Source organism: Oreochromis aureus, linkage group 18 (assembly GCF_013358895.1).
Source record: "Oreochromis aureus strain Israel breed Guangdong linkage group 18, ZZ_aureus, whole genome shotgun sequence".
Classification (NCBI taxonomy): domain Eukaryota; kingdom Metazoa; phylum Chordata; class Actinopteri; order Cichliformes; family Cichlidae; genus Oreochromis; species Oreochromis aureus.
In genome coordinates, this window is record NC_052959.1 from 15501753 (window position 1) to 15527361 (window position 25609).

General features: G+C 39.7%; 1 protein-coding gene across 2 annotated transcripts in view; it reads right to left on the minus strand.

The window, feature by feature from the left end:
- tnr (tenascin R (restrictin, janusin)) overlaps positions 1-25609 on the minus strand; it is a 200296-nt gene that overhangs the window by 62059 nt on the left and 112628 nt on the right. For both annotated transcript variants that reach the window (XM_039601635.1, XM_039601636.1), the window contains exons 5-13: positions 22584-22707; positions 19498-19720; positions 19268-19368; positions 16994-17156; positions 15694-16170; positions 6309-6428; positions 6003-6146; positions 4900-5015; positions 1047-1197 (exon numbers count right to left, since the gene is read on the minus strand). In XM_039601635.1, the coding sequence (XP_039457569.1) occupies positions 1047-1197; positions 4900-5015; positions 6003-6146; positions 6309-6428; positions 15694-16170; positions 16994-17156; positions 19268-19368; positions 19498-19720; positions 22584-22697 (1609 nt within the window). In that variant the 5' untranslated portion in view covers positions 22698-22707. The remainder of the gene's footprint in view (positions 1-1046; positions 1198-4899; positions 5016-6002; positions 6147-6308; positions 6429-15693; positions 16171-16993; positions 17157-19267; positions 19369-19497; positions 19721-22583; positions 22708-25609) is intronic.

The window sequence follows — 25609 nt, forward strand, 5'->3', positions numbered from 1 at the left end:
TCTGGAGAAACTTTTCTACTATGAAGCCATTCTGTTGTAATAGCTGCAGCTTGTAGTTTAGCATTGTCTTGCTGAAATATGCAAGGCCTTCCCTGAAAAATACGTCATCTGGATGGGAGCACATGTTGCTTTAAAACCTGTTTACACCTTTCAGCATTCATGGTGAGCTTCCACATGTGCAAGCTGTCAGTGATATAGGCACTAATGCAATGCCATACCATCAAAGACGCAGGCTTTAAACTGAGGACTGATGACAACCTAGTCATTTTTAGTCCCTCTTTAGTCCAGAGAATCTGGCGTCCACGATTCTCAAAAAGAATTTCAAATTTTAACCACAAAACAATTTTCCACTTTGCCTCAGTCTATTTTAAATGAGCTTCAGCTCAGAGAAGATTATCATCACCATATATGGCTTCTTCTTTGCATGGCAGAGCTTTAACCTGCATCTGCTGATTGCATTGTGAACTGTGTTCACATATAATGATATTTGAAAGTATTCCTCAGCCCATGCTGTGATTTCCATGCTGGCTGAGGGTCTGAAGATCATGCACAGTACTGAGTTTCAGTCTTGTCCCTTGCACACTGATATCTCCAGATTCTCTGAACCTTTTGAGGATATTATACACGTACGACATATGACAACACACATTATTCTGAAGTTATTCCCTGATTTGTAGATGCAGTGTTTTTACAGAGCAATGAAACTCTGCCCATCTTTACTTTTTAAGATGATCGTTTTAGTCCTAGTCATGTTACTTACCTGTTGCCAGGTAACCGAATTATGTGCAAAACGTTCCTCCAGTTGTTTTTTAGTACTACTTAGAACTAATTTTTTTTCATGAAATAGTAAAATAACTCAGTTTAAACATTTTCTATGTTTTCTATGTTCTGTCATGAATAAAACATGGATTTATGAAATTTGCAAAAAACGGCCTTTTGTTTTAATGCACATTTCGCACAGCAGCCTAACATTAGATACAAATTTTGGTGGTTATAATATCATAGCTAATTGTTGTTAATTTACAGCTTCCAAGCAGAATACATACATGTTGTGACAGTAGCTGTGACTGGCTGGCTTCGACCTTGGTCCCGGAGCGCCACCAGGTTCACTGTATATTCTTCGCCTGGCCTCAGACCAGTTTGCACAAAGGACGTGATGGTGCTGGGCAGCTGTGTAGTCATCCCTCCATCATTGTCCTGGGAGAAAAGCAAGGATTAAAGCGACAAAGGGGAAGGAAGAGAGACAGAGAGCTCCTATCTGTTGCACAATGTTTTAATTTTTCAGTAAATGTCAGCAACTGTGTGGCACAAACAACGTCTCTCAGTGAAGGTAAGAAAAATGCCCTCCCCCAATGACAGAACTTCTGCAGCTAATTTACATGCAGAACATTTTCTGTGTTGTATGCTTAAACTTTTGGAAGGTTTAGCACATTAAATTCCCAAACCGAATATCAAACGGGCTAGAGTGATATTTGTCTGGCCATGTTCTGCAAAGGCAGCACTCTGTGCGTTTCCAAAGGCCTGTCACTCATCCACACAGAGTCACAGCCATTCCCAGCTGTTCTCAGAGAGCCAGCGTTGCAAATGCACTACCTGCCATCACACAGATGTTACACCCACTGCTGGTCCGAGATCTCCAAACCCCTGCGCTGTGACGGTTGGTATTAAAACAGAACATATAACAGCTTGCTGCTTTCCTGAATCAAATCTGTAATTAGAGATGTAATCCATTTAATCACCTCAGCTCAATTACCAGGGTGGGCAGTAACACACACAATGGTAATGTTCCAACAACAAGTGGTGTTCAATCTCAATAATAATACAGTTTCATGGAGGTAATGTTAAATTAAGCAAAATGAATCACCACAAAACTATATCCCACTCCCATCTCATGTGTCACTTTGCTCGTAATTAGTCGTCATTATCTGTGCCGACAAGATCGCTTTGACGACTTAGTCCCTTGTATTTTTATTGCTTCCATTTCACTGGATGAAAAGAAAATGTAGCAATTTAACTGCCCATTCATAAATTCACTGTTTTTGTTCTTTTCTAATGATAAAAAATAGCGGGAAGTGTTTTTAGTCATCTCACAATTCAGAGGAAAAAATGCTGTACAACAAATACATCTAATTTGTTTACAGTTACCTGGGCTGAAAACTTCTGTGTGAAAATCATTCATTATCCTTTTTAAATAGACAGCCATAGACGGAACAAGGAAGATCGAAGTGTTCCCCCAGCCCGACACACAAAAGTACAGTCTGTTATTCAAAGCAACGGTGACACTGCTTCCGGAAAAGACGTTCCCGTCTTTTGTCTTTTAAATGTCATGTTTAATGCTGTGAGCACAAATATCAAAAAATCATCAACTTTTGTTGTCTTAAGTTGAGCAGCACTTCCTCAAAGACTAGTAGGAGAAAGTTAACAACGTGTGTGCACATGCTCCTTTGTTATCCTCTCATTTATTAACACAATTCTTTTTAAGGTGATTTGAGAAAAATAGACGTGAACTGAAGTTTTTCATGGTTGCATTTTTTTTTAAGTTGAAAGAGTTCTTACGGAAAACAAATATGTCACTAATGAACACAAAAATTGTTTAATGTCAATACGTGACTGCAATATCTGTACAATAACACCAGCCCTAGTATTCAGTTGCCGACTGACTGATTCTTCTGCTTTTTCTTCTTCTTGCTACCTTTTATCTCATCTTTTCCCTTCCATCCTTTTCTATCCCACCAACCATCTGCATGTCTGTGGTTCTCCGCTTTTCCTCTTCCCTGGCAGCTCCATCTTCAGCATCCTTTTGCCAGTGAATCCACATTCCCACCCCACCTGCACATGTCCAAACCCTCTCAGCCTCCCTTCTCTTTCTTTGTCTCCAAACTGCTCAACCTGAGCCGTCCCTCTGATATACCATTGCCTTTCTTTGTAGTGTTATCTATTTTTTATTGAATTACAAAATACAACATATGAGATGTTGCAGTACTGCACGCATGCAGTACAAAAACCCTGGCAGCATATTACATTATGGGAATGTACCATATATACTGTGCTATAGCAGTTTCTAACACTATTAATGGTGGGTCCTAAAGCTCACCTTCCCCCCTTCCCTCTCTCTTTGTTTCCTTTTTACAGGGTAGTGAGTTTTGTGTTTGTTCGCATAGGCCAAAGCTTTCATGCCTACTTCCATTACAAGATTGTCAAAATTCACAATCCCTACTGCTGGATTAAACCCACCAGGGGTGGGACTGCCAACTCATAATATGATTTCCCCTGCGGCTGGAGAGAGAGGGAGGGAGGGAAAGCAAGGCACGATTGAGGAAAGAATATAAAAAAGAGAGAGAGAGAGCGAGGGATATGAGAGAGGTGAAACAAAAAGGGATGGAGGGCAGTTTCAAGGGGTAGAAAAAAACAGTTACAGATTTCAACCAAGGGGTGTTGGATGGAAAATAGAAACAAGGGATTAGGTGGAAAGGGCCAGGGGGATGGGAGAACACAACAGTGATGAGACATGAAGGAATGGACAGACCAAAGCAGGATGGGAACACTAAAAGCAATAAAATAAAATTAAGATGAGCACTTTTCTTTAACTTACTATCCTTAAAAGGGCTTGAAAAACAAACACACAAAAGCATCTTAACATCAGATTTGAGGCTTAGTGCCTGGCTGGACCAAAGGATATCTCCCTTGAGAACACCTTAAAGGAGAAAACCAATTACTGTGAGAGGGGACAAGATTAGAGTTCAGAGTACCTGAGTTTACAGCAGGAATTAGAAAGAGAAAGGCTTTTGCTTTTTGGCTTTGAACCTGGCCCTAATATGGCTTCGCGAAGGGTTATTCAGGAAAAAAGAATTTAATGGCTCATCCATCTAATAGCCAATAAGCTTAAGACAATCCGCTCGTTTAATTTGGTATGGGCTTTAAACCCCCAAGAAAACCTAAATCCATGCAGTTTTCTCCCCGTTTCTACAGACATTCAAAGCTAGAGTATGGTATTAGTGAGATTTGAAAACAATTATTTCCAATCAAGATTTCACAAGCAAAACCTTGAAAAATAAAGAGAGTGTGCAAATATGTATCTAAACCATAAATAACTCTTTATTTCTTCTGTTCATCTCACACACACACGGACATTAGGCGAGACTCGTGTACTCTCGCTTCTGAATGGGCAGATGTCACACGGTGCTGAACTATATTATCAATCCCTTGTTTTGCTTTTCTGGCACTGTTTGTGATAAAAAACAATCAAAATTCAACCTCTGAAGCACCATCGTAGGCGTCATCAAATCACATTGATTCAAATGTTCCAGCAGAGCTGTTAACCAATGAAACGATGGTACGCAAATGTACTGAGCGTCTGGTTGCCTGGGCAGTTGATCATTGCGGAGAATAATCAACCTGTTGAACAATCGAAGCTCAGGTTGATTGCCTTGTGATACCAGTCAAGGTGCACCCCCGCCACAAACACAAACACACACACACACACACACACACACACACACACACACACACACACACACACACATCAGGAATGCCCCAAATCAAGAATCACATCCATGTGTGTCATGTTTGAGTCTGCAAGCTTATTTAATGGTAAAAGGATTGATCTTATATAGCACTTTTCTACACTTTTCATTGTTTTTATATCTTTGTATGTTATAATTTTGGTCTTCTTCTTCACAGATGGCTGACAGGCCAACAACAGCACTAGCGATGGTAGTCGTGGTGACAGTAAATGGTTACCTGTAGACAACAGTCTGCAAAGCTCCCAGTCAGCTGTGGGAAGGACTATTGCAGAACCATATTGGATATGTTTCACTGTACTTTCAGCATCTGTGGTGTAGTCTGACATAAGGAGGAGTGTCAATTCCATTCATTTAGATTCAAACAGGTTTATTGTACCTTGGGGATGAAGCTAATCTCCCATCCATCGAAGGAATAGTAGAACGGTTGCCAGTGGACCTCCACTGATGTCTCTGTGATGGATCTGAAGACTAAAACATCTGGACTTGAGAGATCTGAAGGAGTAGAGAGATATCATTGTTCTTCAGTGAACCAACAGTCCATAAATCACAACTCTGTCTAATGCTTAAAAAACTCTCTTCTGTTCTGTTGCAGTTTGATTTATTTTGAATGTACCTATAGTCAAATACGTGAACACAGGTTTTTAACATTTTTAAGTTTGGATACATGAAAGTTTTCATAGTTCTGATGACATATAACTCATTGCAAAAATACAGCTCATTCTTTAATTTTCAAAGTGCTATAATTAAATGTTTCCCAACAATCTTTCCAGAAAATCTAATTAAACTTTTAAAATTAAGTTTAGCAAAAAAATAATGCCCAAAATAAATCATATTCTCATGGAAAAATGGATCCATCAGACTAAAGTGCCCTAAATCTAATTTATTAGTCGAAATTCTACTTAAATTAAATTCAGTTGTTTTTGAAATGGAGAATAATTTTACAAGCCAAGCCAGCACTAACAGCAATACACTGTACGAACCTAAACGTCACCTAATACACCGATCATACAATATTTTGCTTCCAGTGGAAGAAAAAAAAAAACTTATTCAGGGGTTTAATGCTTGCAGAGTGTTGGTAAGCGTGAAAGCAATTGGCGTATTTCAATATCAAGTGCAAGGACCCGCCATTAACACCTGACAGTGCGTGTGTGTGAGTGACACTAAGCAGTTGTTACAGGTGAAAATCACAAGCAATTTGCACAGACAAGCAAGTGGTATTCTCACTCTGTTGACACAGAGAAACATCTTTGGGAGGATTTGACAAAAAAAAAAAATCATGATAGGCACGGTGTGCACATTTGTTAATGTAGGACTGCACGTGCAATATTCCAGGAGCCCGGGGATATTGCGTGAAGGTAAATTGAGATATTAAATTGCGAAGCAAAGATGCTTTCAGTGACTCATTCCGTTGCGCCACAAGGGAACGTTTTATTTTAAAAAAAGAACAAAAAAATTACAAAAGCATATGATTGCACTTACAGGTCCAAACAGTAATACTGGCAGGAACGCTGATAGTGTTGTTAATGACAGCAAACACATTGATGTTGTACTCCATGCCTGCTTGGAGCTCCAAGATAGTGCAGGTAGTCGTGTTGCCTGGAATCCTTATCTCTAGCTGCACACCTGACAGGGAGACAGGTGAAGAGATATACACCGATACACGGATGCACTGCTTTTTTAAACAAAAAAATAGGACATGTCGATGCTTTCAAGAGATTTCGAAGCAACGGGAAGTTAACTCACGGCTGTCCTTGCTTTGAAAGGTCAGCGTGGATCTGTACTTACCTCCGGGGGTGCTCGGTGTGTAGGTCACCAAGAAATCTGTCAGCACAACTGACCCCTCCCACTCCAGCTCGATGGTTTGATCTGTCACCCCTCGAACCTTCAAGTTCATGGCGGGTGCAACTGTTAACGAAAAACAGAAAGCAAAACAACTGATTTGAATTTTTTTTTTTGTATATTTGTTTTTGGTGTAGCAATGAAAAATACAAATCTTACACTAGTAATCTGCTACTGCAATATATGTGTGATTAAAAAAAAAGCTAAACACAAAGCAAAACACTGAAAAAATAGGCTTGAGTGGTACCATCTGTCTATCAGCAGCAGAAAGATGAGCAGCCGGACAATCTGTCCCTTCATCAGGCTGACGCCGAAGCAGAAAGTTACAGGATTAAAATAGTTGTCATCAGCTTAGCGGAAGGAAATAACTACTGTTTTAACATGAAGATTTAATTAATAATTATACTGATTCTTTTTTTTTAAAGTAACAATTGGAACCATATTAATTCTTACAAAAATATTAGCTTATTTGTGTGATTTAAACAGTTATCTGTGGAGATTACTTCAGTAGATGCCAAAAAACAAAACAAAACAAAAAAACGAAGAAGAAAAAAATGTTGGGCGCCTGCGGTGAGGTGTGACTCACAAGAACGGCAATCTGTCTGCTCTGTGAGATGGGCGAGCGACAGATTGCTTCCAAAACCGCTTTCTGTGTGGATTCGCCTACTTTAATTGGAAAACTGTGAGCATTTAGTAATCGAATTAATATAAAGGCTGCAATTTGCAACAGAAGGTTCACATTGCATATGTCATTATTTCAGTGTCTCGCACAGAGAGCGGTCAACCAGGTTGCGTATCCCTTGCTGTAATCCTTTGGTGAGCCAGCTTAAGCGCAGCCTGTCCAGTGAGTTAAGTAAGCCTGACATCCAAACTCTACAGATAAAAGATAATTTTACATGAGAGCTGTTGCCTTATCACCTCGGCCAGATCAGTCAAAGGGCTAGAAAATGTTAAGGTGGTTATTAATCATGCCGATTTTAGAAGAGACATTAAAGTCTTACTTGTGGGCTTTGCGAGCTACTTATGTAGGAAATATGAGAATTAGTGTATTTTTTGAAGCATTTCTGCAATAATCATTGAAGTTCCTGTGAAAAGACTGAAACTTTTTAAAAGAAACTGGCTTGCTGTAGTAGGTTATAAGCCAGGCAGAAAGGATGTTAGTTAGTTATCATCTTTCTTTGTTAACCCACATGTTGTACTTCAGGCTATGTGCGTGCTCCCATTTAAAGGAGGTGTTTGACCCATCATTTGACTTTTCTTTCTCACAAAGTGGATCGATTCAGTGCCGCCTACTTTAGGTCAGAGACACCGTCAGACCAACAGGTGATGGAGATCTCTAAAGAATGTGAGGAGTGTAACAGCAAAACGCAGCAACAGTTGGAAATAAGGTAAGAAAGCAATGCTGATGCTTGATCGGGTTTCTTCAGATTTGTGGCAACAAATTAAAAATTATTCGTCCGATATTCTTGGTAATAACTATCCTCCTGACAGACTGAGCAGCTTTGTAGTCTGTGCTCTGCACTGTAAAAAAAATTGTAATATAAAAGTATTTTACTGTGTATTTTACAGTTTTGTACTGTTTTTCTAGAATATCATTAAATTTACATAAATAGACTGTGATTTTACATTTCAAATGTAAAATAACATAAAATCACTGTAAATGTAATAAAACGTAATTTGCTTGTTTTTTAAATATATTTGTCTGTACATATGCATATTTAGATTGTTAAAATACATTCACAAATGTATCATAGTTTCACAAATATTTGTCTGTTATTTGAAAGATTGAACTGTTAAATTCAAATGTAATACTATGGAAAAATATATAAAATGATTCTTATAAACATTTTTTACATCAAATAATGTTATTTAGGGCGATCGTGGCTCAAGAGTTGGCAGTTCGTCTTGTAATCAGAAGGTTGCCGGTTCGAGCCCCGGCTCGGACAGTCTCAGTCGTTGTGTCCTTGGGCAAGACACTTCACCTACCGCCTACTGGTGATGGCCAGAGGGGCCGATGGTGCGATATGGCAGCCTCGCTTCTGTCAGCCTGCCCCAGGGCAGCTGTGGCTACAACTGTAGCTTGCCTCCACCAGTGTGTGAGTGAATAGTGGAATTGTAAAGTGCTTCGAGGGTCTCGACAAGCGCTATATAAATGCAATCCATTATTATTATTTAAACCAACTGTTAACTTTATATTTCTGTACATTTAAGTATTATTATTCATATTGCCGCATTCATTGACCTTGTTTATAGGTAATTTCATTGTTTAATCACATTAAAATGTTCCTAATTTAATGTTTAAAAGCACTTGAAAAAGGCAAAATCCCATGTAAAATTAGGGCAACAAACTGTATTGTCATTACTGAAAATAACCGCATTTTTATGAGAAAGTTATTTTCTGTTATTTTCTGGTATTATTTTGGTGCCCCAGCTGCCGGAATATTACTGTTTTTTTAGGATTTTTTTTTACAGTGTGGCTGCAATTTCAGCACTGTACAACTGAACTGATGTTGAATTAGTAGAAAATATAAAAACATATCCCTGCACTATTTGTATCACATTTGTCTCATCGCGCGTGCAATTATTCCACAGTTTCCTTTGGTGTTATTACCAACATATGGCTAAACAAGCTCAATGTATAAACTGTATCTATTCACCAGAGAATATATATCACACTTACACCGCCGCCGAGGAAAAGAATCACTGAAAACATGGCACTTCCACTCAATTTACACCAAACTAACTAAATGATGCCGTAACTGAACACTTGCTTTGAGTCCGGTTATGTTATAAGTTACAGTAAGAAAGACACAACCATTCATCAGTTAACCCAACATGCATGTCTTTGGCGTGTAGGAGGAAGCCAGGGTACGCAGGGGGAACACAAAAGTGCAGAAAGGCTGCGGATGTGATGGGTTCAAACTGGGGATTGGCTTGCTGTGAGGCAACAGTGCTAACCACTGCACCGCCATGTTGCCAGCTGACTTTGTGACAACGAAAACTTCTAACTCATTAATCGCGCTCTTTGGTACTCTGCTATTTAGCCTGTATTTGTTTAGATTTTAGAACATTAAGTATGCAATTTCTCTTTTTCCAATCTAACATCAGATATGTTAACTAACAGCATTAAATACACTGACACTGAAGAAATTTTAAAAAACTGATGATCCATGGGAAGTTGTGATGCACTCCTTTTTTCTGGCCCATTACATCCTTACAGTGAGTTACAGCTTTTTTTCACCAAATTGGCTATTAACTGTTTTTTGCTTTGTATGAGATAATATCTCAATTTAATGTTTTCTTTTTTTTGTTAAAGAAAGCAGTGCTGTAATTAAGAAAGTGCACATGCTCCACTGCTTATTGAGTTACATGCATACAAATAGGTTGTACAGCTAGTATGACCAAATTTCATGCATCCAACTGGACCATTGCAAAGCCACAGTTTGATTTAATGTTAAGCAATCGTAACTAGGCATGTTGAGCTTTCAGAACAGGGGGAAATGCTGAATGTGTGCAAATGAAACCTGCAAATCACATATACTGTTTCAAAATATTCAGCTGACAAATTGAATAGTGAATGTGGCTTCCAAGTACAAGTGCTTTCTCTCATTCATTTCAGAGATTTACTGTTATTTCCTTTGGAATGTCTCTCATTGACAGCTGAAAATGCCATAAATTGACACGCTGGGTGCTGGAGCAGCACCCGACAGGGGCGGGACTTGGCTAAAGGTCAGAAGCTTTTATTCTTTTTTACATTTTTGCCTCATACCACCACCCGTGCATTTCACGCAGGTTGACAAGACATCATCATCATCATTATCATCGAGTGGCAAACCTATTTTGTGGTAATGGAGTATGAATAGAAAATATATAGAGAAAGATTATTAAGATCTTGGTTATGACAATGTTCCTACCCATAAGGCAGGCAGTAATTATTTTATTTAAAACTTTTGTTTGTGTTTTAATTATCCTGAAGTCACGCCCAAATAGTGCTCTGTTAGTTTAGACACTGTGATTAGAGACAGATGTTAGCCAGGTAGCCTGTCATACTTAAAGACAGCTTATTACACCCATCTCATATTTGAACAGATTGCATTGTTAAAGCGAATCCCAGCCAGTAAAAGAATCCAGTGCTGGGTGCAAGAAATCCTGAACTTGAGATCATCAGGTCGTAAACCTAAGAGCTGGTGCTGAATGCAAATGTGGAGCCATAAAGAAAGACCGTCCACAACTCCCACAGGCAAACAACAAAAGGGGAGGGGGAGACAAGTGAAGGACATAAAGGAGGTGAGACAAGACAGATGATACAAACAGTTTGACTTGGGAAAAAAAACTGTAAGACGGGCTGGATGCACAGAAGACAGAGAAGAGGAGAAAGACTGGGCAAGATCTGCTGGAGAAGAATAAATAATTTAACACTGAAAAACAACTAAAAGTAAACTAGAGAAAAAGGCTGAAAGAGAGAAGGAGACACAGGTGGAGGAGTAAAGGAGAATTATAATGGTGTGAAAAACAAAAACTCTCCCCGCCCCTGTGATACAGGACACTATAGCCGATCAGTGAGTCCCCCTCCGGGAACCCTTGAGCACTTTAGTAGCGTTTTCCAGCACTTTCTCACGCACCCGACAGATGGGCCCATCCTGTACAGTGGCTAGATCGTTTCAGAACAGAGGGACAAATCCTGCAGCATTCACTTTACGAGATTTATTTCGTCAGTTCAACTTGTCAGGTATATAAAGGGAATGATAAATCAAAGAAGGGGCAATAATCCACGGGACAAAAGAATAGTGACTGAATAAGGTCATGCAAGAGATGAATGGATGAACTCCTCGAAAGTAAAGACACACAATACTATGCAAAGGACTCAAGCCACCCCTCATTTCTTTATATTTTTCTTCCAAGAAGCCAGAGTTACTTCTGACATTTCAAAGTGGTCTTGGGCTGTAGTTCTCCAGAGTTTCTGATTTTCTTTGGTTGTTGCCTACTTTTTCACTCATTTTTAGTCCACTCTTTGTACCTGAACATTTTTAGAGGAATGCTGTTTTGCTCCTTATGCCACTTAACACTGACATATGAACTCAAGCATCCAACTCAAGGGATAAACAACTGTGTCTACATATACAACTAAGCAAAGAACCGAATTTTCAATAAAGCATCTAAATGAAGGATGGCTCAAGACTTTTGCACAGTACTGTAAGTACAGCAGAAAGTCAGGGGTAGAGTGATTAACAAGGTTACTCAGAGAAGTTTGTCAACAATATTAAATATTATTTCACTATGTGGCCATGTAAAAGCTCACTATCAAATAAATAAGTTGGGTACAACGTTTTTGGTTATGTTTATTTACCCTGATGAGTGGTCTAACAGAGGATTGGTGCATTCAGACATCCCATCAACATTTCTAGATGGTGAAAAACCAAGAGTGACGTAAATGACAGGCAGCACCAACCAACTTTGGATGGCAAACTTTACTAATAACTTCACGCTGTTAGGAACTAATCGCCTGTCTTAAAACGATCTGCAACATAAATCACATATTTCAAAGTACACTGCTTAAATCACATGAACTGATTAAAATGCTCAAGGTTTTTGTCTTCTTCAGCTTGTATTCTTCTGAATGTTTGCTTGAGAAAGGGCAAGTTGCTGAAGGTTGTTGAAGAATCTTGCCTGGAGTGTTTAAGTCTCATTAAGTCTAATCAGTATGCTATTATAGGCAGATATAGGCAGTATCCACCGAACTAACACCCTGATGGTACAACTTAAGCACACAGCGAAGGTCAGTGCATCATCAGAGAAGGAACTTACCTTCAGGCTGCTATGTGTAATGGAATTTTTCATATTAATCATGCTTAACTGACTAAACTGAATGTTTTACTGTTAATTATAATATTTTGGAGTTTCTGTTGGGTGGAAAAGAAAGGACAGATGATTTTTAGGAAGCAAATCAACAGATATTTTGAAGATACAGTACAAGATTGTTTTCTTCCTCTGGCTCACAGTAAAAGACTTATTGCTGCACTTTGAATGATCCAAACAAACCAATATCTCAATAATAAATCAAGCTCAAGTTAAACAGACTGAGTTACCAGACTCACAAAGCCTGATAATCATAAATCACAGGCGTGACTACCAGCTGAAATGTAATAACTGCCAACACAGACAATGCTGAATAAAAAAATAACCAACGAGCACAAAAAGTTTCTTTTGTGTTCTTTTTACAATAGTCATTGATAGAGATGCAAATAATAATTTTGTGTTGCACATACAAAAAGAGCTAAAAAAAAAACAAGTTTGGATGGCAAAAAAAAGGAGCATTCAAAAAATACCGTCAGGGATGCTTTGTCACAGGGGAAGAAAGAGTATTTTTCTTTCGGTGCAGAAAATGGTTTAGGATTTTAAAGGACTTTTGTCACAAGCTGAAGCACAGTTTCAGTCAAAACCATAATAACGATGTATGTTCTCACCCTGCTGAGGCTGTCCGTGAAAGCAACACGTAAAAAACAAGCAAAAAAAACCGCCCGCACAGCTGTCAGCCGATTGTGACAATGCATTATTGTGCGATGAGGCGAGTGTCACGTTCCTGCCAAAATCGCTCGAGCTGTTAATCATAATATAATTGTATGGAGCAAAGCTAGTCTTTTAACAGTAGGCTTGTTTTAACTGGGCTGCTGTAAGTAACAAGGCCATGCTTTTGACTCATGAAGCCATAAAACTGACTGATGCTGAATGGGGCAATAAAACAAGGAAACAACATCTATAAGCAGGCCACAGTGCCTTACTCTAAAAATAAAATGTATACATGTGGCTTCCACTTTCTCCTTTTACAACATGCATCCATTAAAATGGTGATATACATTTTAAAAAATCTATAATATTCATATATTTTAATGGCATAATAAAGCTATTACAGTTATGGCACATAAAACCAGCAGCAGCAGCCCTTAATATTAAAAGTACAGCAAAAGGTGACATAATTTTGCTTGTATGATGTCAATAAGAGTGAATTTTTTTCACACTCATACAGCAACATGCTTCCTCTTGTCTGGAAATGTTAGATGACGTGCTGCGGCAGCTTCTCGAGCCACAACTCCCGCCACGCAGGCTCTGCGGCTGTTCTAACCTGTCAACATCCTCGAAATGAGGATCCACGACCGTCACGCGCAGGTGGGGTAAGCGGTGAGGCCCGGGCCCCGAAGCTTTATCATAGCGTTGATATGATGAGAAATGTAAATGTCAGTTGTCACCACTGCAGCACTCAAAGGATGTCAACAAAGCAAGAGTGTCACTGCTTCTCCACAGTGGCGTTGCGACTCATAGAAATGATGGCGGAGCACTTCTGCTGTATGGCTGAATGTCACTCTCCTCCAGCTGATTTTGGCTTTGGGGGGGAATGTATTTTTATGTAAAGATATACCATTTCTTACCGCACGCCTGAAACATCCAATTTAAATTCAACAACCTCCATTATTTCTCGTAGTGGAAGAATATAGGCCACCATTATTGAAGCAAAAATACATGCCGCTTTCTCCAGTTTGTGATAACGTGAAACACTTAAGCCTGTCACCCTACAAGTCTCCGGTAATTGAACTGCTTCGTTTGGTATTCAGCAAACTATCCCCTACAAGCACTGCCTATTTTGGTCTCTAATTACAAAGAAATAGGCAATTCGGTCTCCCTCACTTGGTGTAGATATTAAATGGGTGGGCAGGACCGAGACGCCTTAGTAATATGATTTTCCATCCCTGTCTTTCTATCACTCGCTCTTCTGTCTGTCCCCATCTGTCACCGCGTTGACAGGCGTCTTAAATGGCAGAGGAGGATCTGATATTTTGGCGTGGAGAGCTGGCTTTGAACAAAAGCGAGCGCGGCTCAGAAACCCGTCTTAGCTGTGGCTAATATGACAGCTCTCCCCTGGATGAATGTGACTTTTGACAAATGAATGCTGTTACATCTTCGGCTGTCCAGCAAGTCAGGCACCCCACCACCTCCATTTGAAGCACAGATGGGTTTACTTTTCAGGTGTGCTTTCAAACCTGTGAAGTCTACTTTCTATCCAAACACTGCACTAGGTTGTTGCGTTAACAACCTCCTTTATTCGTGCACGTGTTCATGCAAGCTCTCTGCGGCACTGCAATCACAGATAGTACTGGGTATTTATAGGAAGCTTTAAGTTTCTGTGTTATGTTCTAATTAATGTGGAAGCAGTCAGTTAAGACATTAAGACAGCATTCTGAAAGTGAATCGCGCACATATTTGATCACTGTTTTAGTCAAATAAGAACAAAAAGCCTCTTAAATGTGACATTTTGCAGTTTTCCTCTGCTTTATATAAAACCGTAAGATTTACATCTTTAGGTTTAATGACTGATAACTGATATTCCTGCTTCTTTGGTCTCAGGGAAACTGTGATGGCCTTCAGATAATTTAATTAATTAACTGAATAACAATGAAGTTGCAGCCCTAGCTGTATGTGGGGCAAATATGTAGGACTTGTAAAATCTCTAGCTGGATGTAAAATAGTGACTAAAAATATCTACTGCTGCTAGTTTGTTTTTAACAAGAGGCAATTTCTCTTTTTTTTTTTTTTTTTAGATCTCTTTAAATAAACTATAGAAATAACACTGAGATCCTCTTTAGAAAGATACTCATCTGAAACATGTCACATCACATCAAGCATGGTTAGGAGATACATAACCAGAACTTAAAGAGGAAAACTTTATCATGGTACATTTAGGAAACAGTGTTTACAGATTGTCTGTGTACACTGAAGTTGATTCTTGTTCCTCTGAAATGGTTGTTTTGAAGACAAGGACTAGTTCTGCGACCAGTCATTGCCTTAAACGATTTTTTGATGCAGTCAGTCTGAGAAAGACCGCAGTTTGGAGACAGGTTGCAATTCAAAGTGGTTAAGGATGTCGTACTCACAACCCAATGCTAAAAGCTGAATGCAATCACTGGTCAAACGCTAATTTTCCTAGTTTAAAGGGGGTTTCCATCCTATTTTTTCCTTTAGTGTGACTGAACCATATTAGAGTCACTCTATTAAACATTTTAGCTACAATTTCATAAAAAAACATGCCTCATTTGTAAAGAATTCAGCCTAATCTGTCTGTGGGTCAGGCAGTGTTACTATAAAATCTGCTTAGACTGGATTTCTGTTCTGAGTCTATGATCCTGGTCACACTGATACCAAGTGTTAAGAAAGACATCTCCTTCTCCAAGAGTTTCTGCTTCAGGGAATAGAACCACAAACGTCAGACCAACTGCTTTTGGTGCTTGCCAACAGGCAGACGATCAAAGCGATCAGTGGAAGATAAAAATTAGCAGCCTACCAGAGTTGCAGTCATCTCCAGCATATCCATCCTGACAGACGCAGAAGCCCTCCTTGCAGATTCCCTTCTTGCTGCAGTTGTTTGCACAGTAGACGAGCGAGCAGTCCTCTCCGACGTACCCGGGCCGGCACTGGCACGTCCCGTTTATGCACAGCCCCTGGTCCGAGCAGTCGTTGAGACACCTTCCGACCATGCAGTCTTCACCTGTGAACGACTCCTCACACACGCACTCCCCGTCGATGCACAACCCGCGGCCCGAGCAGTCCGAAGGGCAACGCGGCTCCGAACAGTTGTCGCCTCCAAAGTCACGGTCGCACACGCACTCCCCTTCAACACACACCCCTTGACCGGAGCAGTCATTTGGGCAGCGAGGCTCGGAGCAGTTTTTGCCAGTCCACCCTTCCTCGCAGATGCAGCCGCACTGATCGAAGCTGAAGCTGCCGTGGTTGCTGCAGCCTGGGACAAAGTCCAAACGGCCTGAAAAGACAGATTGAATCACTGAGTACTTGATTCAAGTACAAAGCCTCCCACACACACACATCTTTAAAGGATGAGTTTGAAAAGTTAGGGTCACATTACTTCGTGCATTTTGTGATACCTACCTCAAGTAACCACCATGAAATACATAGCATATTTGAAGAAACAGTATAGAATAAAAAGTAATAACCAATCAGTTATCATTTGGTCAATGTTGTCAAACAGCCCCAATGAAAGAAACAGTAGTTAAATATAAAAAACTCCAACTTTTTCTACTTTGCCTTTCCCATCCTCCCATTGCTCTCGCAGGCTAAACATTTCATCCTCTTTCTGATTCTGATCGTGACTGCTGGAGATAATCATATTCTCACTGTGGAGATGGAGCGTTTTCAGAAAATATTTGACGGGGGGGATGGTGTCAATGGAGCAAATCCTTTAGCCATAATAAATTCTGTAACTCTATCAGCTGCAGTCCCCTCATATTATAATGGCAGCATCTCTTGAATAGAGAACAAATTTTTGCCAGTAACAAAGGTTTCTCCACACATTTTAGAGTGTGAGCAAGACAAAAAGAAGAAGAAGATGAAGAAAAAAACAGCTTCCAGCATCAATATTTTGCTGGCGTCTGTCATTTCTTTTCGGCCTGGTTTACAGTTCATGTAATCCTTTTCGTAACACAGTCTTATTTCTTTGCATCTTTGCCTCAAAAAGCTCTCTGCAACACCACGGTCTGTTTGTACAGACACTGCGGGGCTTTACAGACAAAAACTACATTCTCCAAGTTTGTCTATAGTCTTTGTTGTCAGTGTTAAACAGTACTCACCCATGGCCGAGCTCTCCCCGCAGCATCCGGCTCCACACTGAGCTCTGAGCATGGAAACCTCTCTCTCTAGCATCTCCACCCTGGTGGCGAGCTGCTGGATTGTGGCTGTTGCTGGACAACCGCATGCTGCTTTGGGGATATTGATGCGGTGTGTAAATGTCACCTAAACAAGGGGAAAATTTTGACAACTAAGTGCATCCATTAGATGAAAGTGTCACCATGAAGTAGAAATGCATCTTTAATTAACATCTTGGGGAAATCCCGAGTATATGGACACACAAATATCTCCTTTCAAGGTGCTTTTATCACACAACCAAGAGGTGCTTAGAAACATTATCATTCACTGGGAGTCGTGCTCATGGCTTCCACAGATAGCTCTGTGATTCACCCTTTTAGCTCTGTTTTTGTGCTACTCTCTCCTGATGTAAATAGCTGTCTCTTTAGCTGCAAAAAAATCTCTGCTGTATTCACCAGATAGTTGCCAGCTCTGCTGTTTAATGCTGAGCAGGTAGAGTGGGTTTTTAGAGCTTTATTCCCCAAAAACAGTTGCCTGCTGCAGCAAAAAATCAATGCTATGAGAATAGCGGGAGCTTACCAAAAGAGTTGCTGGCCAAACAGCTAGAAGATAAAGTAGACTAGCTATAAGCTCTGTAAACCCAGGGAAGCTGTGGATTTGGGTGATAATTCTCTGTAGGTTTATCACTCTGAGCTCCTGTGTTCACATTATGAAATGTTTTTTTTACATTGTCATGTTTTCATTCTAGCATTTTAAACTTCTATTTTTTATAAAGGATGAGTCGGCAAAGACTGTTGAGCTGCATTTCATGCTCCAAAGCCTGAAATAGCACTAATTATACGACTTCTTACCTTGTGTGTGCTTGTGTGTAGAAACATTTAGAAACAAATCTAATTCATGGAAGATCATAAAACTTTAGAGGTGTCCAGGTGAGACGTAAATGAAGGCTACATTTAAAGTACAGATACAGACACACACTTAGGGAACAGATCCATCATGACAAAGTTATTAATGTCTGGCCATCTATTGTTTTTCCTTCCATTCCTAGAGTTTCTCAACAACCCCTTCCTTTTGTTTATTAGTACTGCCATTTAATTACTTTAATTAACTTAAATAATTAACTATATATATACTATATATATAAATATCAATTCATTTATTTTATTCCAATCTTGGGATTCTGACTATTTTTTATCATAGATGACATTATTGTTATTGGTACTCGTTCATCCTTAACCCATCTTGGTCATGTGTGATGTAATTAATCACACTCACACAGCCTTGAGTGTAGTATGCGTCACACTCTTTTACACGCCAATTACCCCACCGTCTATCACCCTTCTATCCTGTTTGTTTTGGCTTTGTCATGTTTTCTTTGTATGTTCATATCTTGTGGTGTTGTTGATGTGTTTCTGTAAATAAAGCCATTTTAAGCTGTAGTGCTCGCTGTCTGGATCCAGCTTCTTCACCCACCGAGACCATCTACATGCTAACCACCTGTCCCTCACGCTCTCCATCACCAGAATCTCACTGCAGAACAAAAGTTTCACTTTGACTGGATTTGTCAAACCCAGTTTAAAAGATGAACAACGAAACCCAGACAGAGAAGCAGAGGATTATTGTGCCCAGATACAATTTAAAAGTCACTTGTTTGCACTCTTGTTGCAGAGCGCTGAATCATAATAAAGGGAACTATTAAGGTTCTGTCCCATATTAACTGTTACTAACTGGATTGTCATTGAACAGGACATAGTTTAAAGTAATGAGGTTGGCATATACACTACGTAATCCTGTGAGCCAAATGCTTTGGCTTCATACTAAACATTCAAGGCAGTTTTTTTATTCCTAACCTGAATCTGAAGAGAGGTGGTAACTTTAATAAGGTCATCTCAGGAAGAAGCCCCACTTACCTGCTGTTCAGTTTTATTATTTGCAAGGGGCAGCCTTGCAAATAATACAGGAAAATACTGCATAAAAGGAGGGTGACCTTACAGGGAGAGGAGCTAAAATCAGGGGCTGCAACAAGGCCCAGTATGAGATAAACAGAGATTTTTTTGACTGCTTTTTTGATTTAATTAACTCTGGCAAAAACATCCCCGTTAAACTCTTTCGTATCATATCTTTTCACATGAGATCATTTAATTCACCCCAAGAAGTCTCTTCACGTCTCGCTCCCAGTTAAGTCGTTATAAAGATTGTAGCTCTTCCAAATTTTTAATGCTAATTACACACAAATAAAACACTGTCGAAGCACCCACCTGGCTCTCAGCATCCAGTGTTTGCTCTGTGTATTCTGTTGCTCCATTTGGATCCACTGGACCCTCTACAGAAGGTCTGGATCCCAACTCAGCACGAGAACCTATGATAGTAAAAAGAACAAGTCTCAAAAACTTCTTAAAGGCTTGTGTGTGCGTGTGTGTGTGTGTGTGTGTGTGTGTGTGTGTGTGTGTGTGTGTGCGCAGGACCGAAATTGATCCAAAGTCCTCACCGTCCCCTGGGCCCGATGGTGCAGAGGTGTCCAAGTCAACAGAGCATAGAGACTCCAAGGGTACGTTGATGTTATAGACGTGGTTAAAGACCAAAGGTTGCTCCCGCAGGGTCTGGTTGGCTGAGGAGTCGGAGGGGGGCAGATCCCCCCCTGGGGTCTGCCTCCTCACTCTGGTGGTACGAACCAGCCTGTTGTCTCCTGAAGGAGCAGCATGAGCGGCACCCTGGAGTGAGACACAAAATGAAACAAAAACAAAAAAAACAGGACACGTGGTTTGTACTCAGAGGCTTCCATTTGTTTTTTCCTGATACCTTCTGTTTACAAAATGATAGAGTGAAAACTTAGAGAGGAACCCAGGGGGACACAAAACAAGATGACACTAATATACAGTATATGAAAGATTTTCTCACTGGCTGCAACACTGACAAAACAATTTTCACATGAAAAAAATTGGGTCATTTTCAAAATTCTGTGGTGACAGTTTAGTGTTTTCAGCTTGCACTCCCGGCGTGTGAGGCAGATAATTTGGAGAATTACTGATATTTAATAAAGAAGTAATATTTGAAGCAGAAAGGGAATGATAAGAAAAAAAATACAGCCTAAAGCAGGCACATTTGAACTCCACTGGATAAGCTGAGTTCCTAGTATAGAGTAACTGCACCTATCTACACAATTAACTGTTTGTTAAACCCATTCCCTCAGTAGCACAGCAAATGGTACAGTATATGGTACCACATGTAGCCTATAACATATATGTCTCAAAATGTCTCCACATGTCACAGTAGCAGTACACCTGTACATATTCTGCTGTAGCAAATTAATCAATAAACTAATATTTTTGTCAGTGCTATCACACTATCATGCTATTAGCTAGAGCTTGATAATATAGGATTTTTCGGATTTCGCTAACATCTGTTATCAGCTGGTTGTTGTGGCGTTTTGCCAACAGGCGGGTTGCAAAGTGTCCTCTGGTGGCTTAACTGCAACGGCAACACGTTGCAAGATATTGGCAAATAGTTAATAGTGGCCAGTAATATTGGCCCACAATAACTGGTTGAATACAGACTACATGTTAGTAAGTTTTTGGTGATTACTTTTCTATCTATAGTTTATTTCAACTTCACCATTATTTAAGAGTCAGAGAGTGCATACTTAAGTAATCACTTTGTGGTTAGGTTATTTAAAACAGCTTCTCTTTAGAGTTATATTTACCAAAAGCATAGACACTTCTCAGAAAAGTGTATTCATCTATCCGCTTGTTAAGTGGTGGCACATCAGCCCCAGTCCAAGTCGGCTATGTGCTGACTGAGCCTGTCTTCTTTCAATTGTGTTGTACTGCTTTGTGTCTTCTCTCATTTTATGAAACAGATCCCCTCAAAATAATCAGTGACCTTCCTTTTATTATCCCTGTCCATGTGCAGCACACCTTTAAGCTACATTTTAAAAGCTCACATCAATTTTTTTGGGAAAAAAATCACTCTCAGTCTAATATTTCAATTCTCATGTTGTGGACTGATAATCTCAGATGCTCTTTTGGCTGAAGTTTGCCACATGATGGTGTCTCTGCCCATCAGAAACCCCAAGCATTAAATTTTATTGAGGTAAAATGTTACATTTTCCCTGTGCTATTGTGTTTATATTAGCCTAATGATAGCTCTGCATCTGCAGCCACCAGGTATCATTATATGCAAACTTGCCCGACCACTAACCCTGCTATTTAGTCTTTTGTCTTTGTTTACATCCAAACTTGTGGAAGAGCTGTACATTTTAGTTTTTTAGGAACACCAACAGTCAGAACATGGTGTATTATCTTTACACTGAAACTAGCAAGCTAACCTCCTGCTAACTATAACTCCTAAATCTTATTTTCCTGGATGCTGTTAAAATGTATTGTTACACCTGGCAGAACAGCCACACTGATGTTTTTATTGAAGTTGAAAGAATCTGGACCACTTTTTCAGTGTCTCAGTATCTCGGTTATTACTAAGGCTTTGTACCCGGACATAGCTAATGATGTCAAACTTAATAAGTGGTCAGAATTAAAAGAAAGCAAACTGTTTGACAAAACATATCTTGGTAATACAAATCAAACAGCTATTACTAGGACATGTCTTACATCTTTACTGAAGAATGATAGTAACATGTCTTAACTTTTTTCCCCTTGGATACCTTTGAGGGCAAAGCCTTGTTTCTCTTTTCTGAACTGAGTTGTTTCTGTCATAATGAAATGAAATTGTCCTATAAAATTTGTCCCCATGTCCCATAATTCTATTTTATTCTATTCTATTCTAAGTTAGTGAATGTGATCTCTGCCTATACAGCTTATTAGGGCTACCCTTCGAAAAACCAGCAATCTGTTCTAATGGTTGTCAAACCATATCTTTTTTGACATATAGTGAACTGTGAAAACTCATTGAGAGTACAGGGGAGGTTGTCAAATGTTGTCGAGGATGCCTACTTTTTACTTGACCATACAGGTTTAGCCACACTGTATTGTGTTTGTAGCTCTCAAATAAATACAAAAAAAGAGTTTTCTTTAAAAAGAAATCTGAGAAAGGAAAAAAGACGTCAGTTACTAACTGGTGGAGAGAACATTAGCTTAATTAGGTAGCTAGCTGCAGATGTTAGGGACAGCTGTCACTGTCAAGGAAAAAAGAAAAAGAGGAGCTTGCTTTTGTCGCACTCTTTCTACCTCTTTCACTGAGAATTTCAACCCCTTTTTGTTGTTTATTACAGAAAACTGCACAAGTGTAACGCGGCAGCAGAAAGCTCGACAAACACAACATTAACTAAGACAGTCAACTGTGAAACTTTGAGTTTAATAACTGAAACAGTCTACTTTCTAGAAGAAACTGGAACAAACTAAAATGCAGGCAGTCGAACTCATTATTTCTTCTTGATATTCAAACTGGCCAGGGCAGGATTTCAGTGGATTCGTGCCCAGAATCAAGTGATTAACATTACTGCCAATAATAGTTCAGAGGAAATAAACAATGAATGTGAAAAAACAGTGCTACTCATTAAAAGAAAAGAATAGAAAACAAAACAAATAAAGAAACCAACAGGAATATTTTTTTTTTATTCACCTGTAGAGCGAGAAACAGAGCCAAAACCAGGATCCAGCTTGCTGTGGGCACACTGGCCTGGTGATGCTGTCGTGCCATCGGCATGCCGGAAACAGCCCGAGCGAACAGTACCATCCACTGGAAACTGCGAAGGAGCAAAGAAGTAGAAGAGAAAGAAGTGAAGCAGGGAATCATTCAAAATTAGGTTTCAGGAAAAGTATGGAATTACTCCTGTGTCTGTGCATCTCTCTGTCTACTGTACGTGAGCGAATGGGTAGTTGTAGTACTTTCAGCTTATCCGCTGTAAATGATAAATAAATGCCTTTGATCTGATGTGAAATAATTGGCTTTATAGAGAAAAAGAAACTCTTCCGGGGATTATGGAGTCAGCTAAGAACCTTTGAATGGATTTCACTGTGCAATACCAAATATTTGATCTTCCCACTTGGGAGCAATACAGAAATATTGCTCAGGGAGAGGGTTGATAGATGGATTTCAGCAGAGACACGGTCTGAGTGATGCTGCTGTAATCCCCTCTCCGTTGAGCAGAAGAGGGAGAACAGGAAACTACTGGAATAAAAGCCGCACAGCTGATGCGGATGCTCGAAGCAAACTGTCAGATATCAGCAGGGACATGACAGGAAAGAACTGAAGTTTAATTTTAAAGCTGCTAGTTTTGTCACAATAATGACACATTTTCATTTTATGCTCGACCGTAGATATTCGCACATTACCCTTAAGTTTTAACAGACATATGTGGTTAGTGGGGGCGAAAGGAAGGAGTTAAAAACGAGTCTGTGTTGTCTGCATTCAAAAAACCTTTTATCACAACAATACAATCTCATGTTGGTGAAGCAGGCTATTGCTCTCAGCTGGCTCCTTTTGTGAGAGACAGATGGAAATGTTCTTATCGCACCTAACTGGCTCAGGCCTTTTTTTCTTCTTTTTTTTTTGATCATTTAGGGTGGAAATGTTGAAACATGAGTGTATTTGCACATAAATGAGAAACAGAGAGACCCCCAGTGCGTTTGAGTCAAGCATCCTTTAAAGTTGTCTCATTCAGAGAAAATGATTTTTTTTCTGGAATTAATGCATACTCAGTGTCTCAGACTATTTGCTTATATACTGAAGATTAGTCACACAGTCACACATCCACCTGAGCACATCCTTCATTTTGTGACAAAGACAAAAAACCCTGAGTAGATGTGCGAGGGATTTTCTATATGTGTGCTGAAGAGCTACACTCACACAAAGCACGATAGCACATAGTTTATCAAAACGGTCCCATAGGAGGAGAATGGTTGGTCATATGTTACCATTTCCAGCACGCCTCGCTCCGCACTGTGCTTCCAGCACTTTTAAAAATGACTTTGGCCTTGCAGAAATTGACTTCCAACCAGCGCTCTTCACTTTATGGTGAAGAGATGGAACTTTTTTGTACTTTGAAACCTCCCTTCAAGCATGGAGCTACTGCTCGACATGACTGGAGCCATTTAACTGGTGAATTCAGCACACAAACGATGAGCATGAAGATGATGACAAAGTGAGATGAACAAAGCCAACTGGAACTGTCTTGTTCACAACCATTAGCCAAAGATGGATGCCATTGGCGAGCCTCAGTGGACGGCGGACGCATGCTTAAAAGATGACAAATGGCATCACATATGTAGGGATTTCATTCAGTTCCTAAGAAAGGGAAGACAGGAAGCAGCTCTCGTGATCAACTGTTACCACGATGTTATGATATAAACAGCGTGACTTGTTCTCTTCTCATTGTTTTTGTCTTATTGCAAAAGTTACTCTCCTCTAGATTTACAGTAGCTCCTCCACTCAAGTGTTGTATGTCTTTCTCTCTAGCACAGTCTTTATGACATGTGTCAAGCAGTCCTGCAGTACTTGACCCGTGCAAGTCTTCCTCTCTGCAATTGCTTTCCTGGATTTTTATTTGCTTTTGTTTTGTTTTTTTTAAATTTGGACACATATAATTTTTGGATCATTTTGCAGTCGTATTCAATATAATACTTTGGCTTTTCTGATAACTAATCAGATAATATACACTCACAACCACTTTATACCTCGGCAGTCCCAGGTTTCAGAGCTTCCTATCAGCTCAAATCAATCTGGTCATTTTCCTCTGACCTCTAACATCAAGAAGGCATTTTCTTCCAGAGAACTCCTGCTAACTGGCTTTTATTGGGGAAATCCCAGCGGATCAGCAGTTTCTGATATATTCCACCAACAACGATGCCATGTTCAAAGTCACTTAATTTACCTTTCTTCGTAAAGGTGAATTAAGTGACTTTTTAAGTGAATTCTTCCGATGCTCAGTTTAATCGTTAGCAGGTCATCTTCACCATGTCTACAGGCCTAAACCACTGAGTAGCTGTCATGCGATTGGTTGATTAGACATTTGTGTTAAAAAGCAGATGAAGGCTTGTCCCTACTAAAGTGGCCAGCGTACAGTGACGAATCTGTATTGTGCCCGTAAAAATATGTGTTAACATATCAGACTGTTCAATACCAGTGTCTTTCTATGAAGCAGAAACTGAAGGATAATGACACAGAAGTATCACAAAACTTTTCATTTCTCTTACTATAAACAAACAAGGTAAAGGTCTAGTGTGTGCAGTCAGAGTTTCATCCTTTAAGGCAAATAGCAAACCCATACATATATATATATATTTTTTTTTACGCTGGCAGTAATAAAACTTTGAAAGAGGTTCAAAGTCACAAGAGTATACTTCTGTTCCAGGGTCATGGTGCAAGCTGATGCCCACGAGCATTACCACAGAGACGAGGTTTTTCATGGAAGCTCAATTAAATACAGACCCACTCATTCACTCTGAAGAGAATCAACATGCTTTAGGCAGTAAAACAGGCTTAATTTACTCACTTTTTTCCAGGAGAGAGAACATACGCACTTAGAGAAGCAAACACAAAGCCACCCAGCAATGATACACATGCTTTCAAATCCACAATGCACTCACAAAATGCCCCCGTATGCACAAGTGCTGCAAAAAAAACATATGAAAAATGTGTATATTTTC